Below are 25,094 nucleotides of genomic sequence, written 5' to 3'. Positions count from 1 at the left end.
CTGGTGTCAGTCACCTGCGGTGGGATGTGTCCAGGCTGGGTGGGTCTAGAGTGTATGTGTTTGTGTGGGTGTTCCTCTGTGTGTGCAGCACGGGCTGGGTTGCATGTGTTGTGTGTGTCCTGTGTGTAATCTTGTGTGTTGTACCGTGTATGAATGTGTCATCAAGAGTGGGATTATTTGTGGGGAGATTATGGAAAATGTGGGAATTGTGGGTCTATGGCATTGTGTGCTATGTGTGGCTGGGGAGGCAGTGTTGTGGCTGTGGAGTGGTAACTGGGTGTGTGGCTGTTGTGTGTGTAGAGAACTTGTGTGTATGTGGCTGTATGTCTGTCATTGTACAGTGGAGTTGTTGTAGGGGCAGCTTGCATACAGGGCTCTATATGTAGTTGTGTATGTTACTGGCTGTTGTGTGTGGCCAGGAAGGGCCACTGCAGGGGCCTGATGGTTTCCATTGGGTCTCTTGTCAGAGAGGAGTTGGAGCAGGGGGGTGCTGTGTGTGCCAGTGTGTTTGCAGCCTGGGTGGCTGGCTTAGAGTCACTATGGCACATCTTGGGATTGCTTGGGGAATATATCTATTAGGACCTGAGTGCTGGTGTTTGAGTGTCATGTGTCTGTGTGGTGGCTGCTCCTGCGATTCTGGACAGGAAAGGGTTGCAGGCAGGGCTGAGGGGTCTGAGGTGAGGAGCCAGTTGACAAGTGTGTGAGTGTGTGTGTGTGCATGCATGTACGTGTGCATATGGGAGTGGGGTGGGGTGGGAGGAGGCAGTGGGCCAGCAGGGCTGTCTATGCTAAGGGGCTGTGTGTGCCCACAAACGTGTGACATTAGGTGTGCACATTATCTATGCAGGCTGTGTCTGCATGTGTCTCTGTGTCTAGGTGGCGTGCGTGTTGAATTTAATTGGATGCATATGCCTGTGGTTGAGGAGGTGAGAGGTGTGTGAGGTGCGTGGTGGGAGACGGTGTGAGTGTGGTGTGAAGTGAGGGTGTGTGAGCTGTGTGACTTTTTGGTGTGACGGGTGGATTATGTGATCTTTTCTCCCCGTGAGTTGTGTGTGTGTGGTGAGGAGTGAGTGGGGGATGGACAGTGAGCTGGCGGTGTGTGTGTTGGGGGTGTTGAGGACTGTAGAATGTGCTGCGGTGGGAGTGTGTGCATGAGGTGTGTGTGAAGAATGAGGTCTATAACATTTGAGGCGTGTGGAATATAGCGGGTGTCCCCATAAATGTCTGTGTAGTGACGCATGTGTGCAGGAGGGCTTGGCTGCCATCCTGTCCTTGCTCCCCTCCTGATCAGGTCCCTAGAGATGCCCTGGAATGTTCTCCATGCCTCCCCAACCCCAACTGCCCCTACCCTTTGCCCTTCATCCTCCTTGCCTTGACCAAGTCCTTTGTTTTGGGTTTCCGGTGGAGCAGGCGCTGGACAGGCGGGCGGCAGGCGATGCCGCGGTCTGGGAACCTTTGTTCTTTTCCTCTTAGTTTAACTGGTGTTTGGGGCCCCGGTTTGGAGGAGGGTGTGGAGAGGATGCACGAGGCAGCAAGGTCACTGTGTTTACTACACCTCTTCGTCCTCCGCAGAAGGGAGGCATACGGCGCAGGCGGTGAGGCCTGGGTGGTGTCTTTGGTGGCGCCTCTCGGTATAAGAACAGCTTGGGCTGGGCTTGGAGTTTGCCAGCTCTGCAGTCTTAGTCCATGGTGGCCCAGCGCCCTTCCTGGCTTATGTCAGCGGGCTGAGCAGCTGAGCAGCCAAGCACCCGCTTCTCCAGGTTCACCTCCCCTCGCCCCTTCTCTGTGTGGCTGCAGCCCCTGGAGACAACCAGGAAGACCTCGATTTAGCTCTATTTGTGTTCACTCCAGGTCAGATGGAGGAGAAATAGTCCCCGTCCTCACAGAGACACTTATCTGAAAGGAGAGAGCTGGTCACACCTTTGGGGACCCTCTAGTCTGACTCAGTCTGTAGGGGATGCAGTCTGTAGGGGGATCGAGGTCATGCCTTCCAGAGAGAGCTGTGGGAAAACCCTACTGGGCCACCTCCCAGCAAGTGCTTGAGAGAAGAAACATCCAAGATTCCTTGAGATTGGAAGGCTCAGAGAAGTCTGAGTCAGTCAGGGAAGGGCCTGGGGTCGATGCCACAGTGTCACACTCCAGAAGGTTCTCTGAAATGAATAGGCTTGAGCTGGACCTTGAAGGGGGTGTTGGGGTGGGCAGAGAAATGCAGCCTGGGGCTAAGGAAGGTTGTAGCCTGACTGGCAAAAGGGATCTTGCTGACCATTCCCCAGGCAACACTGTCTGGCTTTGGGTAGCCGTCCCTGGGCCTCCAGCCTTCTCAAGCTTTCATGGTACCTTTTTTATCCCATTGCCTCTGGCTGGAATTATCTTCATCGTCATTGACACTGTCATCTTCATCATCTTTTATGCAGTTCTTTCCAAATACCAAGGTCCTTTCACAAATGTCTCATTTAGCAGATTAACTCATGTGATTGTCTAAAAGTCTTTATGGAACACCTGCTGTGTACCAGACAGGCACAGTTTTAAGTGCCGGGGTCATGGTGGTGACCAAACTGGCCTCATGGAGCTCTTACCTTCTGTGTCCAGACATGCTGCCAGTCGCCCACCCTTCTGTGTTTCCCCAGTCTGGGGCGCCTGGTTCTGTGGGGCTCCGCATGTACACCCTCTGGTGCTGGGGTCTGGCTCCTACCAGAATGTGAGCTCTGCAGAGGCTGGGCCTGAGTCTCTCCTCTACCCACCATGTGTGTCCTGAGCTGGGTCTGGCAGAGTCCAGATGCTCACACTTATCATCAGATGACCGGAACTGCCCTGTAGGGTTGGCAGCCCAGCTCCGTCTAGGGAAACTGGGGTCCAGCGGAAGAGGGGACTAAAGGCATCTCATCAGGCACTTCTTTTACCAGTAGCTCCAGAGACCAAGAGGGGTCAGGTGACTGGTGCAGGTCTCACAGCAGGGTGGCAGGGCTGGTGTCAGAGGACAGCACTTCTTGCTGCCAGGTTGGGCTCTGGCCCCAGCACCATGCTGCTCTCTGGCTGGCCTCCGTGCTGCCTGCGGCGGGTAAACGATTATTAATGACCCCCCTGGCAAGGAGACAGGAAATGTTTCCCAGCCACAGCTGGGGACCTGCTCCCTGCCAGCCCCAGCTATCCATACCCGCCCTGACCATGGCGTCAGTGCTGATGTTATCTTCGTTCTGCCTGAGTCTTCTTTGCTCCTTCTGCCCATCCCCTCACCTTCCTGATCTTCACACCCTAAGGGTAAATGATGACACCCTAAGGGTAAATGATGAGAAGATACAGAGCTTTCTTTTCCATATCCCTGTCCCTCACCACTTTCTCCAACCTGACTCATCTCTACCTTCTTCCTTTTCCCACGTCAGCCAGAAGTAGCTCTTCCTCCAGGAAGGCTTCTCTGAATGCACAGCCAGCTCCTCCAGTGGCCACTATCTTGGGCCCGAGGCACTGAGTCCCCCTCATTGCAGACTCTAGTCCTCCACTGATGATTTGCTCTGATGGTCTTAGGGCTGGCCTGGGAACTTCCTGAAGCCTGTCCCTAACTGCTGCCTTAGGACTGACATATGGAGGGTCCTCCCAGATGCCACCTCCAGGAAGTCTCCATTTTCACCCAGCCCAGGGATTCTTACCTCCTTCGAGCACCCTGCCCTTCCTGTCTGAGTTACACATGTGTACTTCCAGGACTTCCTAGGTGGACATTGGTGAACACCTGCTATGTGCCCAGCAGAGAGGGTGGGAAGAGATGAGCAGGATGCAGGCCTTAAAATCCCCACACATTCCCCCAAGCCTGAGCAATGTTGCATCAGCCCCATGGCAGGTGGCACAGACCTGGGTATAGGGCTGGGGGCGGGGAGGTGGGGAAGCAGGGAGTGATGTTGGTAGAGTGTGTGGAGAGGGCAACGAAAGAGATAAACTCAGGGGCCGTGGTAATATAAAGCAGGGACCCCTATTTCAGCCTAGAGTGGGAGGGTGGGGCACGTTGGGGAGCTTCCAGGAGGAAACAAATCTAGACTGAGAGCTAAGGGTCAAGCCAGGAGAAAGTTCTGGACAGAGGGGAGAGAATGGTTATTGTGAAGGTTTGTTGGTGGCAGACAGGGAGGAGAGCCTGTGGCAGCACCGCTCCATGGAGCAGGCCCCTGGGTGCCAGGCGTCTGGGTCCAGGGTATGGGAGCGGTGAAGCTGGCCCAGCAAGATGGTGCAGGACTTGTAAGCCATGTTAAGGACTGCGGACTTGTTCTGGAGGGAAATTGACCCTTGGGAAGAGTTGAGGGAAGAGATATGACAGATCAGATCTGCATGCTCGGGAGCTTCCTGGACCATGGTGTGGAGACTGAGGGGGAGGCTGGTGTGGCCCAGGTAAAGGGGGTGATGAGGCCTGGACAGGGAAATGGCTAAAGAATGCAGGGGAGGGAATGGAGTGGCCAGGGCTGGTGGAGGGAGCCAGCCAGCTGTAGACATGAAGGTCAAGGGAGGAGAATGCTGCCTCACCCAGGTATCTGGGTGGGTTTTGTGCAGTCTCTGAGAGGTATAGGAGGGAAGACAGGGGTTAGTGGCAGATGCCTGGGCCTGTGTCAGGGCTCTTTAAAGACCAAAAGGTCTTGGAAAAGCCTCGGAGGAGGTCATGAGCTTTGAGGTTAAAGGGAGACCTGAAGCCCACTCAGGGCTGCTATAGCGTCACCTGTAACATGGGGAACTCGGGATCTGCCCTGGGCAGAGTGTTCAGAATTCAATAATCGAAACAATCTGTGAAATATAATACTTAATAAAATTCAAATCCAAAAATGTCTGAGTACATTCCAAAATGAGTAAAAATGTAAATTTATGAAAATGCTAAACATACGTGATTGTTCTAATGTAAATTGTAAGCCTCAGCTGCTTCCCAAAACTTCGGATCAGGCTCCCTTGAAGCTGCTGCCTCTGATGTGGCTACCCCCTGTGGCTTCAGGACCTTCCTGTTCAGCTCCCTTGAGAGGAGCCGGCAGGGCCCCTCCTCTGCAGAGCCTGTACTCTGGCTGGTGGCTTCAGGGGGCAGGCATTCTGCCTTTCCTGTCCCCCACCCTAAGGGAGTTGGCCTTGCATGCCTCCCATCCATGGTTGCCTCTACTAGGGGCTGCCACTGGGAGACAGGAAGGGCATGGGAGTTGCAGGAGCTCAGGGTAAGAGGGGCCGAGAGCTCGTGGTATGGAGCGGGAGCGGGAAGGTAGGGTGGCCAGAAGAATGGAGAGGGCCGGGAGTAAGAGCAAAGGGAGACAGGCAGAGCTGAAGAGCGGTATCGCCCCAACATCAATACTGGTATTTCAGAATAGAAAAGCTGTGCCATTTCCTGAAACATCATAATGTTGAAGTCCAATCTTGCAGTCTCTGAGCTGGGCATTCCTTGGCCCCCACTCTCCAGTATTCTTGCATGAGACCATTTTTCTGGGCTGCATTTTCTCACTTGTAAAAGGAGGAAGTTGGGGGTCAATATCTCCCAGCGATATATGAGCTCTAGCTCTAGAAGTGTAGGATTTTGAGAATCTGGAATTGTCAGTCTGTGGGGTTCTAACTGGGACAATTCTAGCATTCCTTGACTCTCAGCTCCCAGCCAGGGCTGTGTGGATGCGTGGTTGTGTGATTCCGACATTCTGAGACTTTAAGATGCTGAGGCTCTAGGAGCTAGAGATACGGACATTCTGTGAATCTAGGATTCTAGGATTTGATGGTTTGATGATTCAATGGTTCTAAATGGGGCTGCTGGGAAGAGCTGCAACCACCTGCCTTGTTAATGTCAATGTTCAGTTATTAAAAACATAACAAGAAGCAATGGAGACAGATAGCTCAGAATGGTGGGCGCTCCCTCCACTCCCAGTGAGGGAGGACAGGAGAAGCTGGGCTGGCCTTAGAGGAGAATAGAGACCTTTACAACCTGGATCACACAGGCTGTTTCTCCTGTCACAACAGAACTGGTGTGTGTACATTCGAGAGACCTGCCACTCTCAAAGCTTGCAGACTAAGAGGCTAATTTCCTTCAACACTGGCCTCTATTCCTTAACCATTTCAGACTGGGCGGAGAGAGGGGTTGCTACCCTTTCCAAAGTTTCTGGGCAGAAATGGCAGCAGTGGAGGAAGGAGAGGCCTGCTTACTCCTGCCCCTTCCCTGACAGCCTGTGGGGGGAAAACAGGACATGAATACTTCCTGGACACAGACATGGAAATGCATGAAACCCTGCCTGCGAGGGCCCTGCGTCCATAGGGCTCAAACAAGGGCAGAGGCCAGGACAGCCAGTGGGGTCCTGTCAGCACCCTCTCAGTATAGGCTGAGGAGGGAAGACCCTGTTCTTGCCCCAAGGGTGGCAGTGAGAAGGGGTCAAGGAAGGGAGTCCCAGGTCAGGCACCAGAAGTGCTGACAGGTCCTCCCCTGTGTGTGAGGCCACAGTCCAGCCTCGCAGAAGGCCAGCCCAGTTGTCCAGTGTCTCACTGCTTCCTGGGTCCTTTCTATGCCTCAGCACCCAGGCCAGAGTTGGGGAGGGGTCCAGGCTGCAGGGGAGGGTTTCCTTCCAGAGTGCCCACCTCGATAGATCCTTAGAAGCCCAGTACCACTGCACAGGTCCAAGGGCTTCCCCTGCCTGGTAGGTTCACAGACCAAAGCTGGCCCTGGTCACACAGCACAACAGGGCCTGAAATCAGGCTTCCTGATTCCCCTAGTCCTGGGTGTTCGTTGTTGCCCACAACCTCCCCCACTTCCCCTGGGACACCTGAGGGGCAGGAGTGGAGGCGGGACTCAGGTTAGGGAGCAGAGCCTCTGTCCATCACCCCTCTGTCTTCCTCCTCCCACAGGCCAGAAGCAGGTGTGGTGGTGACAGCTGCCCCCAGTCCTCCACAAGGCTCCATTGTCCCTGGCAGGGAGCCCCTCCCCAGCTGCAGGCCCGAAATGTGCCTCCCTGGACCCTCCTGTTGTGACCACCCGCTTCCTCCTGCTGCTCCTTCCCTGGTCTCATCTGCACTTGCCCTTGGGCCCTCCCCATCCCTGTGAGGTCTCCGTCTGTGGCTTTCTCTGGGTTTAAGCCTCTCTCCAGTGAAAGTTAGATTTGGAAGGGCCCTGGGGGATCACCAAGTCCAACCCTTTTATTCTTCCGATGAGGAGGCCAGCTCAGAGAAGGGAAGGTCCTGTCCAAAGCTGCACAGTAGGCTGGGGCACAGCCCAGTGCCATGCTCCCTTCTGCGCTGGGCCATGGGTGCACCCTGCCCTTGGCATCAGGCGTCCACGGTTTGAGGACTGACTGTGATGATCAGCGCTAAGCACACAGGCACCTACAGAAATGTGGTGGGGGGCTTCTCTCCTCAGCCCTTCTTCACAGCCCTGAGCTGCCCTCCCTTCCCCTTCTTTGCCCAGCTCCTCTCTCCTTCACTATCCCTGCTGTCTGCTGACTCCTGCCTCTGGCAGACACTTTCCTTGGGACACAGACTAGAGCTCAGGCCTCCATGACTGGGATGCATACCCATGCGCCCAGACACAGACCCACAGACATGTGCAAGCATATCACGGGGTCTATAAATCCCAGCTGAAAACTGGTCAGACCATCAGGAGGCCACCCTGGAACCCAGTGTCCTCCTCTTCCTGTCAGGCCTCACACACCTCCTCTAGGAAGCCCCTTAGGACCCCTGAAGACTGTCTTCATCCAACTAGCCCCTTTGTGACAACTGTACTCTGTGAGCCTATGTTCCTCCTGTGACTCAAAGGGCAAGGCTGAGTCCCCCCTTCAGTCCTGGGGCCACTCCTTCAATGTCTCCAGGAGGGGTTCAGCTTCCTGTTGCTGGGTGGGGAGAGCCCTGAGGTCCCCACAGGACGTGGGACAATGGGGAGGAGGTGACAGATGAGAGGCTAACTCTTCCCTAAAGCAGACTCTACCCTCCCCTGACCTCCCTGGCTGGTGGCTTGGACACAGCCCTGGCCTGTTGGCCCCTTAGGACTAGGGTCCTGGTCTGACTCCACAGTGCAGAGGTCTGGGCATCAGAAGCCCTGTTTCTCCAGCAGCAGTTCTCTAACTGGCGGCTAGGGAGTCCAGGCCTCCAGGGCACTGGTAGGTTATTGGCGGGTTGGTGCAGATTCCAGTGTCCAGGAGGGGTGAGCTGAACTTCTCTGGCCTGGGGGCCTGTGTACAAGAGATAGGAGAGTGGTAAACACAGGCTGGGTGGGATTATGGGGAGCTGGGAATACCTAGCTGAGACTCCCCTTATCCTAGCCACTTTCTCCACACTTGAAATTGGCTGGACGGGGAACCAGAAGTTGGGTGGGGTTGGGGAGGGACAGGAGCCAGCAGCCTGCCTCCACCTCGGGGCAGTGCCTCTGCTGGGGGGCAGGAACCTGTCCTGGGAGTGATGGGAGGCCTGATGGGGGAGCTGGATTCTCCCTCCTGTCAGGGGAGGGGAGGGGCTGTCCCTGGCTGCTTAGCAGGTGGCCCATCTGGCTGTGGGTGGAAAAGAAGACTCAGGCTTTGTGGATAAAAGGGACGGCCCTGGGGTCAGGCACTTATCTCAACCCTCGTCATTTCCTCTTTTCCTCTGCCGGACACAGCTGGGTGAGTGGGGTCATTGCACAGAGGGAAGGAACAGGCCAGGGCCAATACATACCAGGCCCTACAGGAGAGTCAGGCACATGGGTGACCTCACCACACCCTGGGCTGCAGTCAGCACCTCATAGAGGCCCAGCCACACACCACAGTCACTGCGGGAGATGGCCACACCTAGACCATCACACCACACACAGACCAAGTCTCCCGAGGTGACACTCAGGCCCAGCTGCAGGCGCAGCTAAGAGGGAAGACCCTGCAGGAAAAAGGGACATGTGGGACAACCAGACACCCTGCCTCGGCCACACCACAAGCCTCCGCACACCAGGTGCAGCTCCTGTCACCCCTACGGTCAACCCAAGGAGAGCCAGAGATTCCAGCAGTCGTGGGCAGGTATCCAGTGCCCAGGCGAGAAGAGGGGGACACCAGCAGGGAACCCAGAACCTCCTCCATGCCAGACTGTGCCCTCCCCCCAGCTCACAGAAGGAGCGCCTCAGGCTGTTTATTTCCTAGCAGGGACTAGCAGGGATGGGTGTCTCATCCCCCTCCCCCTCCCAGTCCCCACCACACGATGCTGAAGCTGCCAAATCAAATCAGCCCCTGCACCCGCGCCAGGCTGGCATGGCGGCCAGCAGCTGACGGGAACGAAGCCAGGCTCAGAATATCCCGCCGCCTGTCCGATGCCTGGGTAGGCTTGTTGGGTGGGGGTGGAGAGGGGCAGCAGCCTGGCAGCCAGGCCCTAGGCAGTGCCCCTCAGAGAGGCTGGGGGTTTGGAATGCCGCGGGATGGTGGGCTTCTGGAGAACGAGTGGGCAGGTCCCTGTTGTGTCTCCAGGCTGCTGTGGCAATGTCTCCACCGCCAGCATTCCAGGAGCTGTGGAAGTGGTGCCGGTGGGATACAGGCTGGGGGATCTGATGCCAGTCCAGATGACTGGGTGCCAGGCTGGGGCGGGGGCTCCCACATGCGCTCACATTCATTTGAGACTCACAACACCTGGGCTGGAAGCCCCTTGGTTGTCTGTGAGTAAAGGCCCAACTCACTGTGGAGGCCCAGTGACTATGTGAGGTAGACATTATGGATCCCGTTTTACAGATAGGGAAACTGAGGCTTAGAGAGGGCTAGTGGAGCTCCCTGGAGAGAAGCAGAAGTGGAAGAGGCCTCAGAAAGAGTAAAGAGGTGGTCATTTCCACTCCTTAGAAGCCCTAGGTGGAAAGAAGGACTATGGCTCTGTCCTCAGAGTCAAGGAACAGAGAATATGGCAGAGCCACAGGTGCCTATGGGAAGCAGAGAATAAGGAGGGAGTCTGGGGAGAGAGCAAGGTGCAAGCGGGCAAGGCTTCCTGGAGGAGGGGGCCATCCATGGGCCTGCTGGGGGCTAATGGGAGGGCAGGCTAGGGAGAAGGGGAGAAGGCCTGGCCGGCCTCAGCCCCTGACCTTCTTGTCTCTGCAGCCAGCCTGGACCCCCTTGCAAAGGAGCCAGGACCCCCAGGGAATAGAGACGACCGACTAGAGGTGAGAGCTCAGTGGAGGGAGAAGTGGGTGGGCTTGAGGGGGTGGGGCGCAGACTGAAGATCAGTCTGAGTGGTGCCCTCACCCTTGGGAGGACGGGGAGGCTGGAGTCATATCCCAGCCCCAGCCCTCCAGACTAGGACCACCCTCATATCAAGGCCAACTCCCCTCACCCCATATATCCCCAGCCTGGAAGTCCTCCCATGAGGATTCCTCCTCCCAACTCACCTGGCAGTCACTCCAGACTACTCCCTTGTCCTCCACACTCTCACCCAACAATTCCCTGTTGATTCTCTGCCCTGAGTATTTCCCGAGTTCCTCTCCTCTCCATTCCGCCCCCTGCTTGAGTCCAGGCCCCCTCAACTCTCCCCTGGGCCACTCACTGGCTGCTTGCTTTCAGTTTCCCCCATCCTCCACGTGGCCACCAGGAGGATCTTTCTAATGCACAGACCTGAACTTGTCACTCTCTTGCCCCAGAATCCTCCATACTCCCCATCCCCATGTCCCCCTCTGCAACCCCAGCCTGGCCATTGTCCCCCTTCATCCATTGCTGCCTCCCCCAAACTACTCCCGCTGGCCTCTTCCCCTCTCAGCTTCCTAAATCCTTCGGGGATCAGCTCTAGCCTCCTCTCCTCTGGGAAGTCCTCTCTACCCCTTGACCACGGGACCAAGCTCGCTCATGCTCCCTCCTCTGAGCTCTCCTGCCCTGGCAGTCAGATGCTGGGGTGCTCTGCTGTCTGTCGCCCACTGTGCTGTGCCACGAGCACCCTGTTTTCTCCATCACGTGACTCTATATGTGTGTCTGCCTTGCCTTCTCTGCACTGTGAGCTCCTTGAGCTTGGGGACTATGCTTTCTTCATTCCTGAACCTTCTACCACCCTTGGATGGGTACTGGTGCAGCGCTCAGCCCGCGCATTTCCTGCCCTGTGAGGGGTGCCATCCCCACCCCCCAACCATGCCTTCCTTCCCTGTGAGGGGTGCCTCATAGGAATCTTCAGTGCTCAAAGGGGCCTTGATGAGCAAACAAGGTGGGCTGCTGATGTTGAAGATTGGCACAGAGGAGGGTGTGTGTGTGTGTGTGTGTGTGTGTGTGAACTGGACCCACAGCCAGAACAGCAAGAGTCTGCTCAGGCCCAGCTGAGAGGGAGAGGAAGATGCTGCTTGTATCAGTGTGTGCCAGGAGCCTTCGACACCCCCGTTGTTTAATTCTTACAACATCCCTATGAGGTAGGGGCTGCCATTATTCCTGTTTCACATTTGGGGAAGCTGAGGCCCAGAGGGGTCATGCAGTGAGTGAATTGGAACAGAACTAGGAGTGGAGCCTAGAGGTGTCTCAGGCTCGAGGCTCACTCTTTCCCGGCCCCTGAGTAAGATGTTGCCCACACAGGGCCTGGTGCACAGGAAGGGCTCAGCACAGGTTCCCAGCTGGGACACAGGGCCAAGACCTGAGAATGTGCCTCCAAGTGGGACTGGGCCCTGCTGCTGGGAGCTGGCAAAGGGAGATGGGAGGGGAGGGCCTGGAAAGCCATTATTAATTTATTTACTGCCATGGCATTCCCCATGGGGCGGGGCTCCCCCCAGAGCTGGGACAGATGGTGTTCCTGGGAGCCTGCAGTGTCTCAGCAGCCTCGGCCACACGCCAGGAAAGACTGGATTTGTCATCCACCCAGGGAGCCATGAAAGGAGGGGCCTTTGGCGAAGCTGAGACCCTCCTGGGCAACCAGAGCTGTGCCCCGAGGGAAGGAGTGTGGCTCCAGGCTCCCTGCTTTGCCTCTGGGGCAGCCCCTGCTGCCTAGGCCATAGGTCTGCCCTCTGCAGGTTCAAGTTCTGCTCCTTGTTCAGCTCCACTGGCCTCGTCCTTCCCATGAAGCTTCCCTGGGTCTGCCCCACCTACTCCTACCCCTGTATTCTCTCTGCCTTTCCTTGAGCTGGGTCCTGCTGCCTCCTCCCTCTGATCGAGGATCCGAAGCCATGAGCTCCTCAGCCCTCAGCTCTGTCCTGACCCCATCCCCACACCTATCCCAAAAACAGTTAGTGTCTGCCTGGGCTCTTGGCAGGGCCTGCTGGATTTCTGGGTTCTGCCAGCACCCCACCCGAGTGCCCAGGCCTATACTCGACCCTGCTAGGAAGAGATGGGCTGCCTGAGGGGATGCTCCCAACATTGAGAGGGCAAGACTGGAGAGAGTGGGGAGCTGAGGGCATTGCTCAGACCATAGGGACAGCTGGAGGGAAAAGGGACTGGGGAGCCTGAGGGACCCTATTGTCAGGGTGGAGCTGGGAAGCCAAGATGGCCTCATATAGTGGAAAGTCACAGGGTCAGATGAGCACAGGTTCAAGTCCCAACTCCCTTGCTTGCTAGGTGTGTGGCCTTGTGCCTGCCACTCAGTCAGCCTGAGTGTCAGTCTCCTCACCTGCCAGGCAGGGATAAGAACCTCTATCATGGCCGGGCACAGTGGCTCATGCCTGTAATCCCAGCACTTTGGGAGGCTGAGGTGAGCGGATCACAAGGTCAGAAGATCAAGACCATCCTGGCTAACATGGTGAGACCCTGTCTCTACTAAAAATACAAAAAATTAGCTGGGTATGGTGGCGGGTGCCTGTGGTCCCAGCTACTCGGGAGGCTGAGGCAGGAGAATGGCATGAATCCAGGAGGCGGAGCTTGCAGTGAGCCGAGATCGTGCCACTGCACTCCAGCCTGGGCAACAGAGCGAGACTGTCTCAAAAAAAAAAAAAAAAAAGAAGAACCTCTATCATTATTGGACGTAACCACTGTTATTCGACATTACCAAAACAGAGCTGTTGGGAGAAGTTACAAAACTTGTATGTGTGGGGTGCCCGGCGCAGGCCTGGCACATGGCAGGTCCTTGGGGAGAGTTAGCCTCCCCACTGTTCCCTCAAGGGTGCCATCCTTAGAGCCAGGACTAGGCTGTACCCCTGTGAGACAGGGTGCTCCGCAGAGCTGGGCTGAGGCTTATAGAAGTTCTATGGGCATGGCATGCTCTCCTGGCACTGACTGGGTAGCAGCCAAGAGAGCAGAGCTGCCAGACCCAACCCCACCAAGCAAGCATGTGTTCAGCACACCCTCCTGGGATGGTTCCCTAGCCCCTATGCCAGCAGCTGGCTTGGAGGAGGGGCTCTTCCAGCTCAGCCTGGCATCCTCCTTCAGGGCCAGGCCTCCGCGTCATTACTGCCTCTCTGAAAGCTGGGGCTGGGGCCGTTCAAGTTGGTGAACTGAGCACGGTGAGTCAATGCCCTCTTTGTGATGGCTCTCAGGGCCCAGGTGGGGGCTTGGGAGCCCTAGCTGGGGTGGGGGCATGGCGAGAGGCAGATGTGAATGAGGGCACTGACGTGCACAATAAGTACAGAAATGCACCGCCCAACACCAGCTCCTCTATTGCTGCCCTTGGGACAAAGACCACACCCCTTGGCAGGGCACTGCTGGCCTTGTCTGCTGGGTCCCCTCATGTCCCCTCATGTCCCCTCATGCCCTGAGACATCCAGCGCTCCAGCCACATTGTTGTGTTCACTCCCAGCACACAGCAACTCCTCCTGCCTCCCTACCTTTGCTCACACTGACCACCTGTCTGGAACACCTTTCCTTTCTTTCTCCACCTACTCTCTTTTCAAGGCCCAGATGAAATGTCACCTCCTTTGTGACGTCACCTCCTTTGTAACGTTCTTTCAGACTAGTCCCTCCACCTCAGGCCGAGCCAGTCTCCTCCCTTCCCTGGGCACTCACAGTCCTCATTTCCCTGAGCCCACAGTTGGGAAACCTGTTACCCCACATGGTGCTATGGGTAATGTGTCCTTCCCCATGGGATTGTAAACACCCAGGAGACAGAGACTGAGGCTGAGTCTTCTTTGTCTCTCTTGGGCCCATGTGGTGCCTGGCAAAGGCCTGGTATACAGTAGATGCTCAATAAATATTTCTTGAATGAACAAGAGTGGCCGTGAGTAGGGCTGGAGTAGTTCCAAGAAGGGGCACAGTTGGGTTGGGTGGTCTTGGAGACTTGGAGGAGGCAACCTTGGAACTCTGAAGGATGGAGAGGGTCAAGGGCACTCACTGAAGAAGCCAGAGAGCAGCTAGGCAGTCAGAGAGGTCTGTGAGGTCAGCTTCTGATGCCAGCAGCTGAGGACAACCAGGACGAGAACAGGACTGGGAACAAGCAGATAGAGGAGCCTGGAGCAAGGACTCAGCCCCAGAGGGGTCTGCAGGAGACTGGCTCATGCTCAGAACCCAGCTCCAAAACGCTCTGCCTGTGAGTCCTGGGCTGAGGAAGGCTTGATGCCAGAGTCAGGGTGAGGCTGAGGCCGCCAGTGAATATGTGGGCCCAGCTGTGGGGGTAGCACTAGGCAGGGGTGGGAGCCAGGCTGGAGGGGGTATTGCCATTGCTGCTGTGGGTGCAGCAGGGCTTCACTGGGGAAAGAGCAGCCTGTGCAAGAGTGTGGGCAGGAATGGGAGGGGCGAAGGCTCTGAGTATAGGAGAACAGCTTACCAGCAAGGAGCCCTGGGGTGAGGCTGGAGGGGCCGCACTGGAGGCAGCACTTTTCAGCTTATCTAACATTCTCGAGTGAGTGCTCCTAACTGCCAGATGTGCTGCCTCCTCCTGATTCTGCACATCAGGAGCCAGTGGCCTCTACAGTGCCCCATGGCCCCAAGGGAGTGGATGCCAACAAGTTGGCCATAGCATCTGGTATCCATGGGGGTCCTGAGGCCCTGCCACTTGTCTGTGCCCACCTGTCTGGCTGCACGGGCCCCGGGCGTGCAGGGACCTGGGGCCGGCGAGGCACTCTCAGCTACCACTCCAGCCTGTCTCTCTGCCTGCCCATCCACTGTCCACACCCCTGGCTGACTGAGCAAAGACAGAGATGGGCATCTCAGGTCCTGCCATCAGAGAAGCCTAGTCCAAAGGAGGAGGCATCACGCACGAGGGACTTATACCCAGAGAAGACACACACTGAGACCAGGCCAGGCTTGCAGGCAGGCCTAGGCCCAGGGAGGGCCAGCCCCGTCAATGACCTGGAGTTGAGACTTAGGGAAAGGCAGGAGCTGGCTCAGAGGCGCAGGCAGGTTGATGGCAGTGCCCAGGCCAGATGCTGCGGCCCAGGGCTGAGGTTCCTCCAGCTGGCCCTGCCCCCCGCAGTCCCGCCTGGCCTTTGGCTGTAAACACTGAGAGAACAAGTTCCGTTTCCCGGGAAATATTTATCTCAGGCTGTGTGAGAAGCGTGTGCTCTGGCCTCCATATGTCCTTCCTGTAGACTGGGTGGGGCAGAAGGAGAGGGGGCTTGGCAGCGCCTTTTTTAGGGGCAGTCCATGGGGCTAGGAGGGAAGGGTGTGCCAGAGGCCCCTGCCTAGAGCCTGAGTTCGAGTGCTGGCTGAGGGAGAGGTGGGAGCAGATGGGAGAGGAGCTTGTTTTCTCCAAACCCCACAGATGTCCTCCGCCTCTCTCACATTCCTTTCTTCTTCCTGGTCCATCCTGTCTCCTCCAGGTTCTGCCTCCAGCCTGGTGTCCCCTCCTCAGGCTGCCTTTTCCTCCTCCTCCTCCCTGTTTCCTGGCTCTCAGCCGCTTCGTCTGGGAAGTCTTCCTCAACTTTAAACCCTCGAACCCTTGTCCTCTGCCCTCCATCTCCCACTTCTCAGGCTTCCAGCAGCTTCATGCGGAGCCCCGTAGATCAGCACTGGGCTGGTCCTGTCCGCCAGTTGTTTAGTCACTGTAACAGCTTTGTGCAGGCTGCCCTGGAGCCCTGTTCTGGGAAGCACAGTCCTGGACACCCTGGGACTGGGTCAAGGCCCGGAGCTGATCTCCTCTGTCCATCCCAGCAGAGCCAGCACCAGTGTAGACACATAGGGTATCCAGGTTGGTGGACTGGGGGAGGATGGAAAGTCCTATGGATCCAGCCAGAATATTAGAGTGGGGAGGCAGAGGGCCCAGGGTTCCTGCTGGCCAGCCTCTGGGCTTAGGGGTGTGTATCCCAGACAGGCCAGGCCTGCCGGGGGCCCTGACAACAGGAAATCCTTGAAGGAACAAGCAGAGGCTGAGGACTCTGAGCACAACAACAGGAAACAGCCGTGACACGGGGCAACAGCCCTGGCGACTGCCCAGTGGGGTGGGGACGAGGGGCCGAGCTTGTGGGACCCAGGGTGATGCCAAGAGGGACAGTGAGACACTGTGGGACACGGGGCATTCTGCACGTATGACACAGAGCTTATGACATGTAATGTCAAGTATGTGACTATGATCACAGGGTACTGTGTGGTGTGTGGGTGAGTCACTGAGTATGTGACACTGGGTGTGAGGCACTCTATGATAGCAGATGTGTACACGGTGGCTGTGCCACCAAGTGTGTGACACTGTGACACTGTGTGATATTGATTGTGTGATGCTGATACCAAGTGTGTGACATTGCACATTGCCTGCTACCACATATGTGACACTGCAAGTGACAATGAGCACATGGAGGGTGTGACTCCATGAGAATAAAATACAGAACATGAGCAAATGATGCTGCAGTAGGAGGTATGGTCCTGAGTCTGTGGCTCGAGTGTCTGACACTGAATTGTGACACTGAGTGTGTCCCAAACATATGATCTAGTGAGGCTGAGTGTGCAAAGGAGTGACATAGAGTGAAAGCAAGTGTGTGGAAGTGAGCGTGTGATGCTGTGTGACCCTGGGCCTGACATTACATGTGTGATACTCTGTAATGGTTGTGACAATATGCAGTGTGCACACACAACACTGTGTTGGACACTGTCATGGGAAGGCACCGATGGGTTCAGGCAGGAAAGTAACACCGTCCAAAGGATGATTTTAAAAGATTGCTCTGGCCGGGTGCAGTGGCTCACACCTATAATCCCAGCACTTTGGGAGGCTGAGCCGGTTGGATCACCTGAGGTCAGGAGTTCAAGACCAGCCTGGTGAAACCCCATCTCTACTAAAAATACAAAAATTAGCCAGGCGTGGTGGCAGGTGCCTGTAATCCCAGCTACTCAGGAGGTTGAGACAGGAGACTCACTTGAACCCGGGAGGCAGAGGTGGCAGTGAGCCAAGATTGTGCCATTGCACTCCAGCCTGGGTGATGAGCGAAACTCCACCTCAAAAAAAAAAAAAAAAAAAAAAAGAAAAGAAAAGAAAAGAAAGAAAAGAAAAAGAATACTCGGGCTGCAGAGTATGTATGTGTGTGAGTGTGCACGGTGCGTGGCAGGGGAGGGGAGATAAGTTAGGGGGAGGCAGATAGGAGGTGGGCAGAGCAATTGGAGGCTCCTGCAGCTGCCCAGGCAGGAGATGGTGGTGCCTGTGCTAATGGAATGGCAGAAGAGTTAGAGATATGGAGCAACTTTGGAGATATTTGAAAGTAGAAATGACAGAACTTGCTGATAAATGAGAAGATGAGCAAGCGGGAAAACCAGAGAACAATTTCCAGGGTTCTGGCTTGAAGAACCAAGCGATGGATGGTGGAGATGTTTCTGAGATGGGCAAAGGCAAGGGGGAGGGTCAGCACTAGTGGGGTGGGAAGACAAGGAGGCAGAAATTGAGTGAACTGTTTTGGACATGTTAAGGGAAGCATCCAGATGAAGGTGTGCAGTGGGCAGCAGGGCCAGGCTGGGGATACACCTGGGAGTCGACAGGCATGGGGGTTTGTTAAGGTCGTGGACCTGGCTCAGATAATGGAGAAAGGGAGCTTGGCAACAGAAGATGTGGGGACTGAGGACCAAGCCTTAAACCCTTATTCCATTGTCTAGAGGCCGGGGAGGTGAGAAGGAGCAGCAATGAGACAGAGCAGGAGGGCTAGGGAGGCAGAGGAGACCAGGGGTGTGAAGTCAGAAGCCAAGCTGGCAAAGAGGCTCAAGTGGGAGGGAGGGACGGTGTGTGGTTGGTGCTGGCCCACAGGCAAGATGGGAACTGGAAGCTTGTGCTGTGCTGGGCCCTGTGGGTGAGTCAGGCTAATGGGAGCCATTTCAGTGATGTGCTGGAGCCAGAAGTCAGACTGGCCTGTGTGGGATAGTCAGGGAGGTGAAGACGTGAGCCTGCAGAGCCCTTTGGAGATGTTGGGCTGTGAGGGCTGCAGAGAAGGACATGGTCACTGAAAAGGGACATTACATTTTTTTATTATGGATGATTTTAAGCAGACACAATACCAGAGAGAATAATATAAAAAACTGCCATATACTCATCACTCCAGTTCAACAGTTGCTGGGATTTGGCCTCATTTCTTCCTCTCTTCCCCACTACCTGTTCTTTCATTTTTCTTTGCTTAAGCTTAAATTTTTTTTTTAAATTGTGGTAAAATGTACATAACCTAAACTTTACCATCATAACCATTTCTAAGTGTACAGTTCAGTTGTGGTAGGTACATTCACACTGTTTTGCCACCAATCTTCAGAATTCTTTCTTCCTCTCAAACTGAAACTCTGCACCTATTATACAACAGCCCCCCATCCTCTTCTGTCTCCAGCTTCTGGTACCCACCATTCTACTTTCTCTCTCTATGACTTGGACTACTCTAGATACCCCAAGTAATTGGAATCATGTGGCATTTGTCTTTCTGTGACTGGCTTTTAAGTTTACTTAGCATAACGTCCTCAAGTTTTACCCATGTTGCAGCATGCGACAGGATTTCCTTCCTTTTTATGGCCACATAATATTCCAGTGTATGGACAGATCACATCCGTCCAGCACCAGACACTTGGGTTACTTTCACATTTTGGCTATTGTGAATAATGCTGCTATGAATGTAAGTGTACGGATATCTCTTCAAGATCCTGCTTCCAGTTCTTTCAGATGTATACCTAGAAGTAGGCTTGCTGGATCATACAGCCATTCTATTTTTTGGTTTTTGAGAAACTGCTATACTGTTTTCTGTACCTTTTTACATTCTCACGGACAGTTTCTCCACATCCTTGCCAAAATGTGTTCTGTTCTTTTTTTTTTTTTTTTTTTTTTTAATGGTAGCCATCCTAATGGGTATGAGGTGACATTTCATTGTGGTTTTGATTTGCATTTCCCTAATGATTAGTGAAGTTGAGCATCTTTTCATGTGTTGGTTGGCCACTTGTATATCTTCTTTGGAAAAATGTTGATTCAAGTCCTTTGCCCATTTAAAACATTGGGTTGTTTGCTTTTTTGTCATTGTTGAATTGTAGTTCTTTATATATTGCAGATATTACCTTTTTATCAGATAAAAGCTTTGCAAATATTTTTCTCCCATTTCATGGGTTGCTTTGCTGAAATATTTTAAAGCAAATCCCAGACGTGATGTCATCTCACCAAAGGTAGACTTTTTTTTTTTTTTGGTTGGGGGAGCTTTCCGGTGAAGACTGAAAAACCTGCTAGACAAATTCTAAAATAGATGAAACGTTGGATTTTTGTTTTTTAAGGCTAGGAGGTCCTGGATGATGCTGAGATGTAACAGTGACACAGAGCCAGTGTGGAACTGTGTCTGGTGCTGTGTGAGGGTGACATGGTGGCTTTGGGAACATGGGTGCAGCACTGAAAATATAGGAGACTCCGAGTGAGGGTGACAGTGAGAGATCACTGTATGTGTGGCCCTGTGACAACCAGTGATGTGGGACAGTGGGACGCTGTGGACACTGAAATGACTGTGTGTCACCAAGCAGGTGGGACCTGCTCTGTGAAGGCCACAGGGATCGTGTCTCCTTGCGTCGTCCTGGTTGATGAGTGTGACATAGTGCAGGACTCTGCATGACAGTGAGAGGGACTGAAGCTGTGCTATAGGTGACAGGGCTGCATGTGATTCAGGTGGGCTCAGCCCCAGCCTCAGTTGCTGAGCATGGGAGGGAGCATGAACATTGTAGGGTAGATGAGGAGAAACATTGAATGGGGACAGAAATGGTGTCTGTGCCCAGATGCGAGCTCCTCTCTTCTCTGAATACCAGGAAGGCTTCCTGGAGGCAGGATGTGGGCATTTCAGCAGGATGTCATAGGTGCTGATTAAGAGCAGGGCCTGTGGTGTCAGACAGCCCTGTCTAGGCTCTGACATTCAGCAAGTCATTTTATCTCTTGAGCCTCAATTTCCTCAAGTATTGGGAGGATTACATGAAGCAGTGCTCCAGTGCATGCAGTCTCTGGCACTTGGTAAATGCTCTATGGCCTCTTGGGGAGCAGCAACCTCAACACCTGCATCCCAGGCCCCCAAATAACAGGAGCACCAGTAGGAGCACAGTGAGGGTGCGCTGAGTGAGGCGTCCTCTTTTCTTACACCCACAGCCCTCCTCTCTCCCTCTCCCCAACTTCTGTCCCCTGCTTGGTGTTGTCAGCGATACCCCCTCCCGCCCACTCACTCCTGCCCCCTCCTCTCCCCTGCCATCCTTACCACTGTACTGTCAGCCTCCAGCCCAGGCTCCTGCAGCTTCATTCAATTAGGCCGATGCAATTTGCTCAAGAAAAAGTCCCATAATTTGGTTAATCACACCAGTGGGGGATCTGGTCCCAGTCGGGAGGGTGGGGGTGGATAGGAGTTCATACCCACAGCTGAGGCTAGGTGTCGAAGTGCCTGTCTTTTGGGACCTTTACCTGCTTTCTTGGGCTACTTTCAGGAGCCAACAGAGTCCAAAGCTTGGGTCTTCTCAAACCCAGCTACAGAGGCCTTGAAACAGAAGCCTGGACTTCCTGGGTTTGCTTGTATCCCTGGGAGGGTCCCTGCTGCTCTCTGGGCCTCAGTCTCCCTTTCCAAAAATGGGGGTGGAACTGGGGGTGTCTCAGAGGCCCCAGTTTGCCTAGCTCTGCATCCCAGCTCTGGTCAGTCCCCCTTGTGGCTTCTGAAGGGCCTTCTCCTGGGCCTTGGGGAGGGAGCGCTGAAGAGTAGGTGGAGAGGAGTGGGCCCCAGGGAAGTGAGGAGGGGTAAGTGTCCTCAGAGTCTCATCTGGAATATGTCTACCCCAGTCCTATAATTAGAGACCCTCTAGTTCCAGGCTGCACACCTGAAGGTGGGGCAGGAAGAAAGGAAGCTGCCCTTTCTTGGTCACCTGCAAGGCCAAAGCCTCTTAACCATGCAGGCTATACCTTGCACAGGAGCTCCAGCAGAGGTGGGGTGGCGCTCAAGCTGAGCCCGCTCTCCCTCACCAAGCCTTTCCCCTCAGGCCCGCATCTGCCCAGAGAATTGGGGTCCCTCCTTTCTAATGTGCACACAGGTGGCCCCAGCCCCCTGTTGGGAGTCAGCTTAGGCAAGGTTTGACAGCTCAGTTTAATCTTCTCAGCAGCTCTGGGGGAAGGGACCATTTTTACGGATGAGGAACTGATCCCAGGAAGGTCCAAAGACTTGTCCAGTACATATGGTGTGTGGCAGGGCAGGCAGATGAGCCCGCATCTGAGGGAGGCGATGGGAGAAGTGACAGGGGTGCACAGAGGAGAATTAGACCCTCTCAGATTCCACCACTCTCAGCCACACATTCACTCACCATTTGGAGACAAGACTAACCACCCACTAGTGCATTCACAGCTCCCCAGACAGCCACACACTCACTACACCACTGTCACATGGACACCAATGACCCGAATCACATATGCATAGTGGCAGGCCCACATGGTCACTCCCACGTGCAGATGGCCAGTGCACACACATAGACACGGGTACTTACACATGTTTACACTCTTACAACCCATGTGGGTTACAGATTCACACAGAAACACAGACCTACATACTTTCACACGGACATTCTCCCAGTGACCCAGGGAACATAGTCTGCCATGATCATGTGATGGCCTGCAGGGACTCGCCACTCTGGACCATTAATGGGCAGGCTGCACACTTAGGTCGCCAGCAAAGTGGGAGTTCTGCTTTGCTGGTGACCTAAGAGGAGCGGTCAGTTTTGATAAGTGTATCCAGAATTTTGCAGTCAGAAAAACCACACAAAAACTATTTTAATTTTCATTTCCAAGATAAAATTTAGTTTGAATTGTATAGAGGGTCCGAGGGTCTGGTGGGAGGGCATCATCCTCTTTTCAAGGCTTCGGGGGTCTAAGGGACCCATGGATTCACAACAGTCCCACAAAATATCCCAGGCGGACATATTTACCCAGCCCAGTGTATGCTTCTGTGTGTGTGTGTGTGCACTGCGTGCATCTCACGCTGGCTCCCAGATCTTCGGGATGTGAGGAAGGAAAGTAGGAGAGATTCCAGAGACTCCGGATGTTTGTTCTCTGGCTTCCTGGGCCCTCCAAAGGAAAACAACTCTGGATGCCAGCCTGCCTGCCTGGCTGGCTGGGTGGAAAAGTGGGCCGTGTTGAGAGGTGGGCTATATTGGGAGGTGGGCTGTGTGAGAGCTTGCCTCAGCGCCTGTGGCCCTGCTGACCGGGACCCTGTGTAATGAGGCAGAGTGACCAAGGCCCATGGCCAGCATTCCGTGGGCTCATAGGCCCATCGCCTCCCCTCTCTGGGGCTTGGCGCTCTCATCTGAAAAATGGAGGCGGGGAGGAGGTGAGACTGGATGGGCTTTCCCCTGGAGACTGATTAGAGAGACAGAGACTCAGGCCCGGAGTCCAGAAAAGACAGCCAAAGCTGGGGAGGGCACATGAAGGGGGCAAAGAAGGTCCGGGTTCAGGGGAGTGCGTGGGGCCCCAGAGCCTGCCGTGTCTCCACCAACTCTTTCCTTCACTGGAGGAGGGCTCTGTGCCTTGGTGCCCCATCTGCCCAGGGCCCTGTGGCTCAACCTGTTGCTTGCTCTGTGAGGAGGACGGGAGAGGGATGAGAGTCTCAGTGATAGGTGGAGGACAAGACCGGGGAGAGGGCTGGGGGCTTCTGGAGGACCAGAACAGGAAGAACAGGAGAGAAGAGAAGACACCACGGTGCAGGAAATGGAGGAGCAAAGGCTTGGAGTGGGGAGGCTGGAGGGGTGCAGGGAATCAGGCTGGGGCACTGCAAAGAGGCCTGAGGCCAGAACAGGAAGAGCCTGGATGGAGGGAGTGAGCAGCCTCTCACCCTTAGCCCCTGATGAGGTAAGATGACTGTGAGCCCTGCTCCAGGCTGTGTGCTGAGCATTTTGCTTGGAGCCTGTCGCTCTGGAGGAGGGGAGGGGGTGTTCCCAGGAGCTATGACAGTCTTGTGCAAGGGAGGGACAGGGTCACATTTATGTTTAACAAAGCACTGCACTGGGAGAGAGGAGCTGAGGGACCACCTGGGGAGCATGGTGACTGGGACCCCAAAGGCCAGGCGTGCCCCAGACGGACCCCACTCAGAAAATTGCTTCTCCCTTAGCCCTTATAGAAGGGCTATTTTTAGGAACAATAAAAGTGCTCATACATTCCTGCAGGGGCAGGGAGAGGGAAGGGGGGCAGGAGTCAGTGCAGAGGAAGAGGGTGGACCCCTCTCTTCCCCCAACTCTGCCTTGGTCTTCAGGGGCTTCTCCTCAGGGGCTTCCCTAGCCAGCCCTGCCTCTCCAGCCCCCACCTGTCCCTGGGGTTCCCTTCCAGCTCTTATGTCTGTCCCTCTGCTTCTGAATTAGTCCTTGTTCTGACCATCCGGCTCTCTTTCTCATACTTCCACTTTCCCCCTCCCCCCGGGGTTTGGGGAACAGCTGGGATGGGCCAAGCTCTGATGAGAGAGCCAAATACAGTCATAGGACAAAGCAGCGGGAGGCTGTGGGACACACACATGCCGCAGAGCACAGATACAGAGAGGTGACCAGGCACAGAGAGAAGCGGCCAAGCACCCAGGGAGGCTGAGAGGCAGGGAGAAAATGCACTGGGACAGTCAAGGAGAGTCCCAGGGCAGGCATCACTGGGCAGCTAGCTGCTGTGCCCTGCTCTCTGTCTTGTCCCTACAGAGACCAGCATGGCTGGGCTTGCCCCCTGTCCACCCCCACCAGCCCACCCCAGGCCAGCCCTTCCTCCCCGCCCTCTGCAGGCCCACACTAACCCTATGCCAGGCCGCCTCCTTCAGCATTTACCTCCCACACCCAGTGGGCACAGCGAGGAAACAAGAGACCCAGTCTCTGGCCTGGAAGCAGACGCTCAGCCCCACCTGACATCCGAGAGGGCTCAGCCCATCCTCTAGCCAAGGCAGGTATTAGAGGGGCCCCAAAGACAAGCAGGACTCTGGGGCAAGGTGTCCTAGTGTGGCCCAAAGGGCTGGGCTGAAGCATGGGTCTTCTGGCTCCAGGTGAGAGCCTGGGTGAGTCCTTCCCTGCCTCCTCTGGCCTTAGTCTACCCCATCAAGCTGGGATTGGACTCCATGAGGTCTAGGGCCCTGTAGACCCTGGTCCTGTGGGAATTCTCAGAAGGCCTGGGAGGAGGACAAGTGACCACACAGGAAGGCTTCCTGGAGGAGGTGACCTCACTCATAAAAGAAGGTGATGGTGACAGTGCTCCTCTTGGGGAAGACCTCTCCCTCTGACCTGCTGCCCTGACCCGGTCACATGTGGAGATGATCCTGAAGCACAAAGGGCCTGCTGGCCTGCGGAGGTACTTGGGAGAGGTTGCCAAAGGCTCTCAGTAGGAGGCACCCCATTCCTCAGGCTCCTCTAAGACTGTCACTGTGCCAGACTGAGGAGGCTTTGAGAGGTCTCAGCTATCTCCCCTGCCTGGATCCTTGCTCCACACCCCTCTTCTCCCTGATGGCATGTAGCCCCCACAGTTTAGTAGTCCTGGGCACACAGGAGTTCACCCAGTCATTTACAGCTCAGCAAATACCTACCAACACCTATGAGGGGCTGGGTACCGCTGGAGACCCAGAGAGGGGCAGGACACAATCTCTGCCCTCCAAAAGCTCGCAGTCTGTTGTGGGAGCCAGAAGGGAGAGGGTGGCACTGCATTGATGCACACGGTGCATGCCATGGTGGTGAATGGGGGGCTGTGGGACCCCCAGGTGGGAGTGTCAGACTTGCCTGGAGAGGGAACAACAACAAACTCTCCCTGGAGGGATCCAGAGAAGGGAAATCACTTGATTCATTCATTCATTCATTCATTCATTCATTCATTCATCCATCCATCCATCCACCCATCCAATTATTCCTTTGGCCATCATTTCCTGAGGGATGTAAACTCTCTTCTGACACTGGCCCAGCAGG

The 25,094-nt window shown here is 55.1% G+C and overlaps 1 protein-coding gene and 1 non-coding gene across 5 annotated transcripts in view; one reads left to right on the top strand and one right to left on the bottom strand.

Moving 5' to 3' along the window:
• The window catches only part of LOC105468705 (phosphodiesterase 2A), a 100,778-nt gene that overhangs the window by 33,432 nt on the left and 42,252 nt on the right, over nucleotides 1–25,094 (top strand). The window contains exons 1-2 of one of the 4 annotated variants that reach the window (XM_011718948.3): nucleotides 8,823–8,892; nucleotides 10,014–10,075. The exons of 2 other annotated variants lie outside the window; for them this stretch is intronic. In XM_011718948.3, the coding sequence (XP_011717250.1) occupies nucleotides 8,838–8,892; nucleotides 10,014–10,075 (117 nt within the window). In that variant the 5' untranslated portion in view covers nucleotides 8,823–8,837. Of the gene's footprint in view, nucleotides 1–8,822; nucleotides 8,893–10,013; nucleotides 10,076–25,094 lie in introns of those variants that run through there. One more of the 4 variants, XM_011718951.3, reaches the window with a different exon arrangement.
• On the bottom strand, nucleotides 19,370–19,431 carry LOC112424475 (U7 small nuclear RNA). The gene has a single exon (XR_003015227.1). It is a non-coding gene; the product is annotated as a U7 small nuclear RNA (small nuclear RNA).

This window comes from Macaca nemestrina, chromosome 12 (assembly GCF_043159975.1).
Source record: "Macaca nemestrina isolate mMacNem1 chromosome 12, mMacNem.hap1, whole genome shotgun sequence".
NCBI lineage: Eukaryota > Metazoa > Chordata > Mammalia > Primates > Cercopithecidae > Macaca > Macaca nemestrina.
The sequence above is the reverse complement of the archived record's forward strand: the minus strand, read 5'-3'. Positions and strand labels throughout refer to the sequence as shown.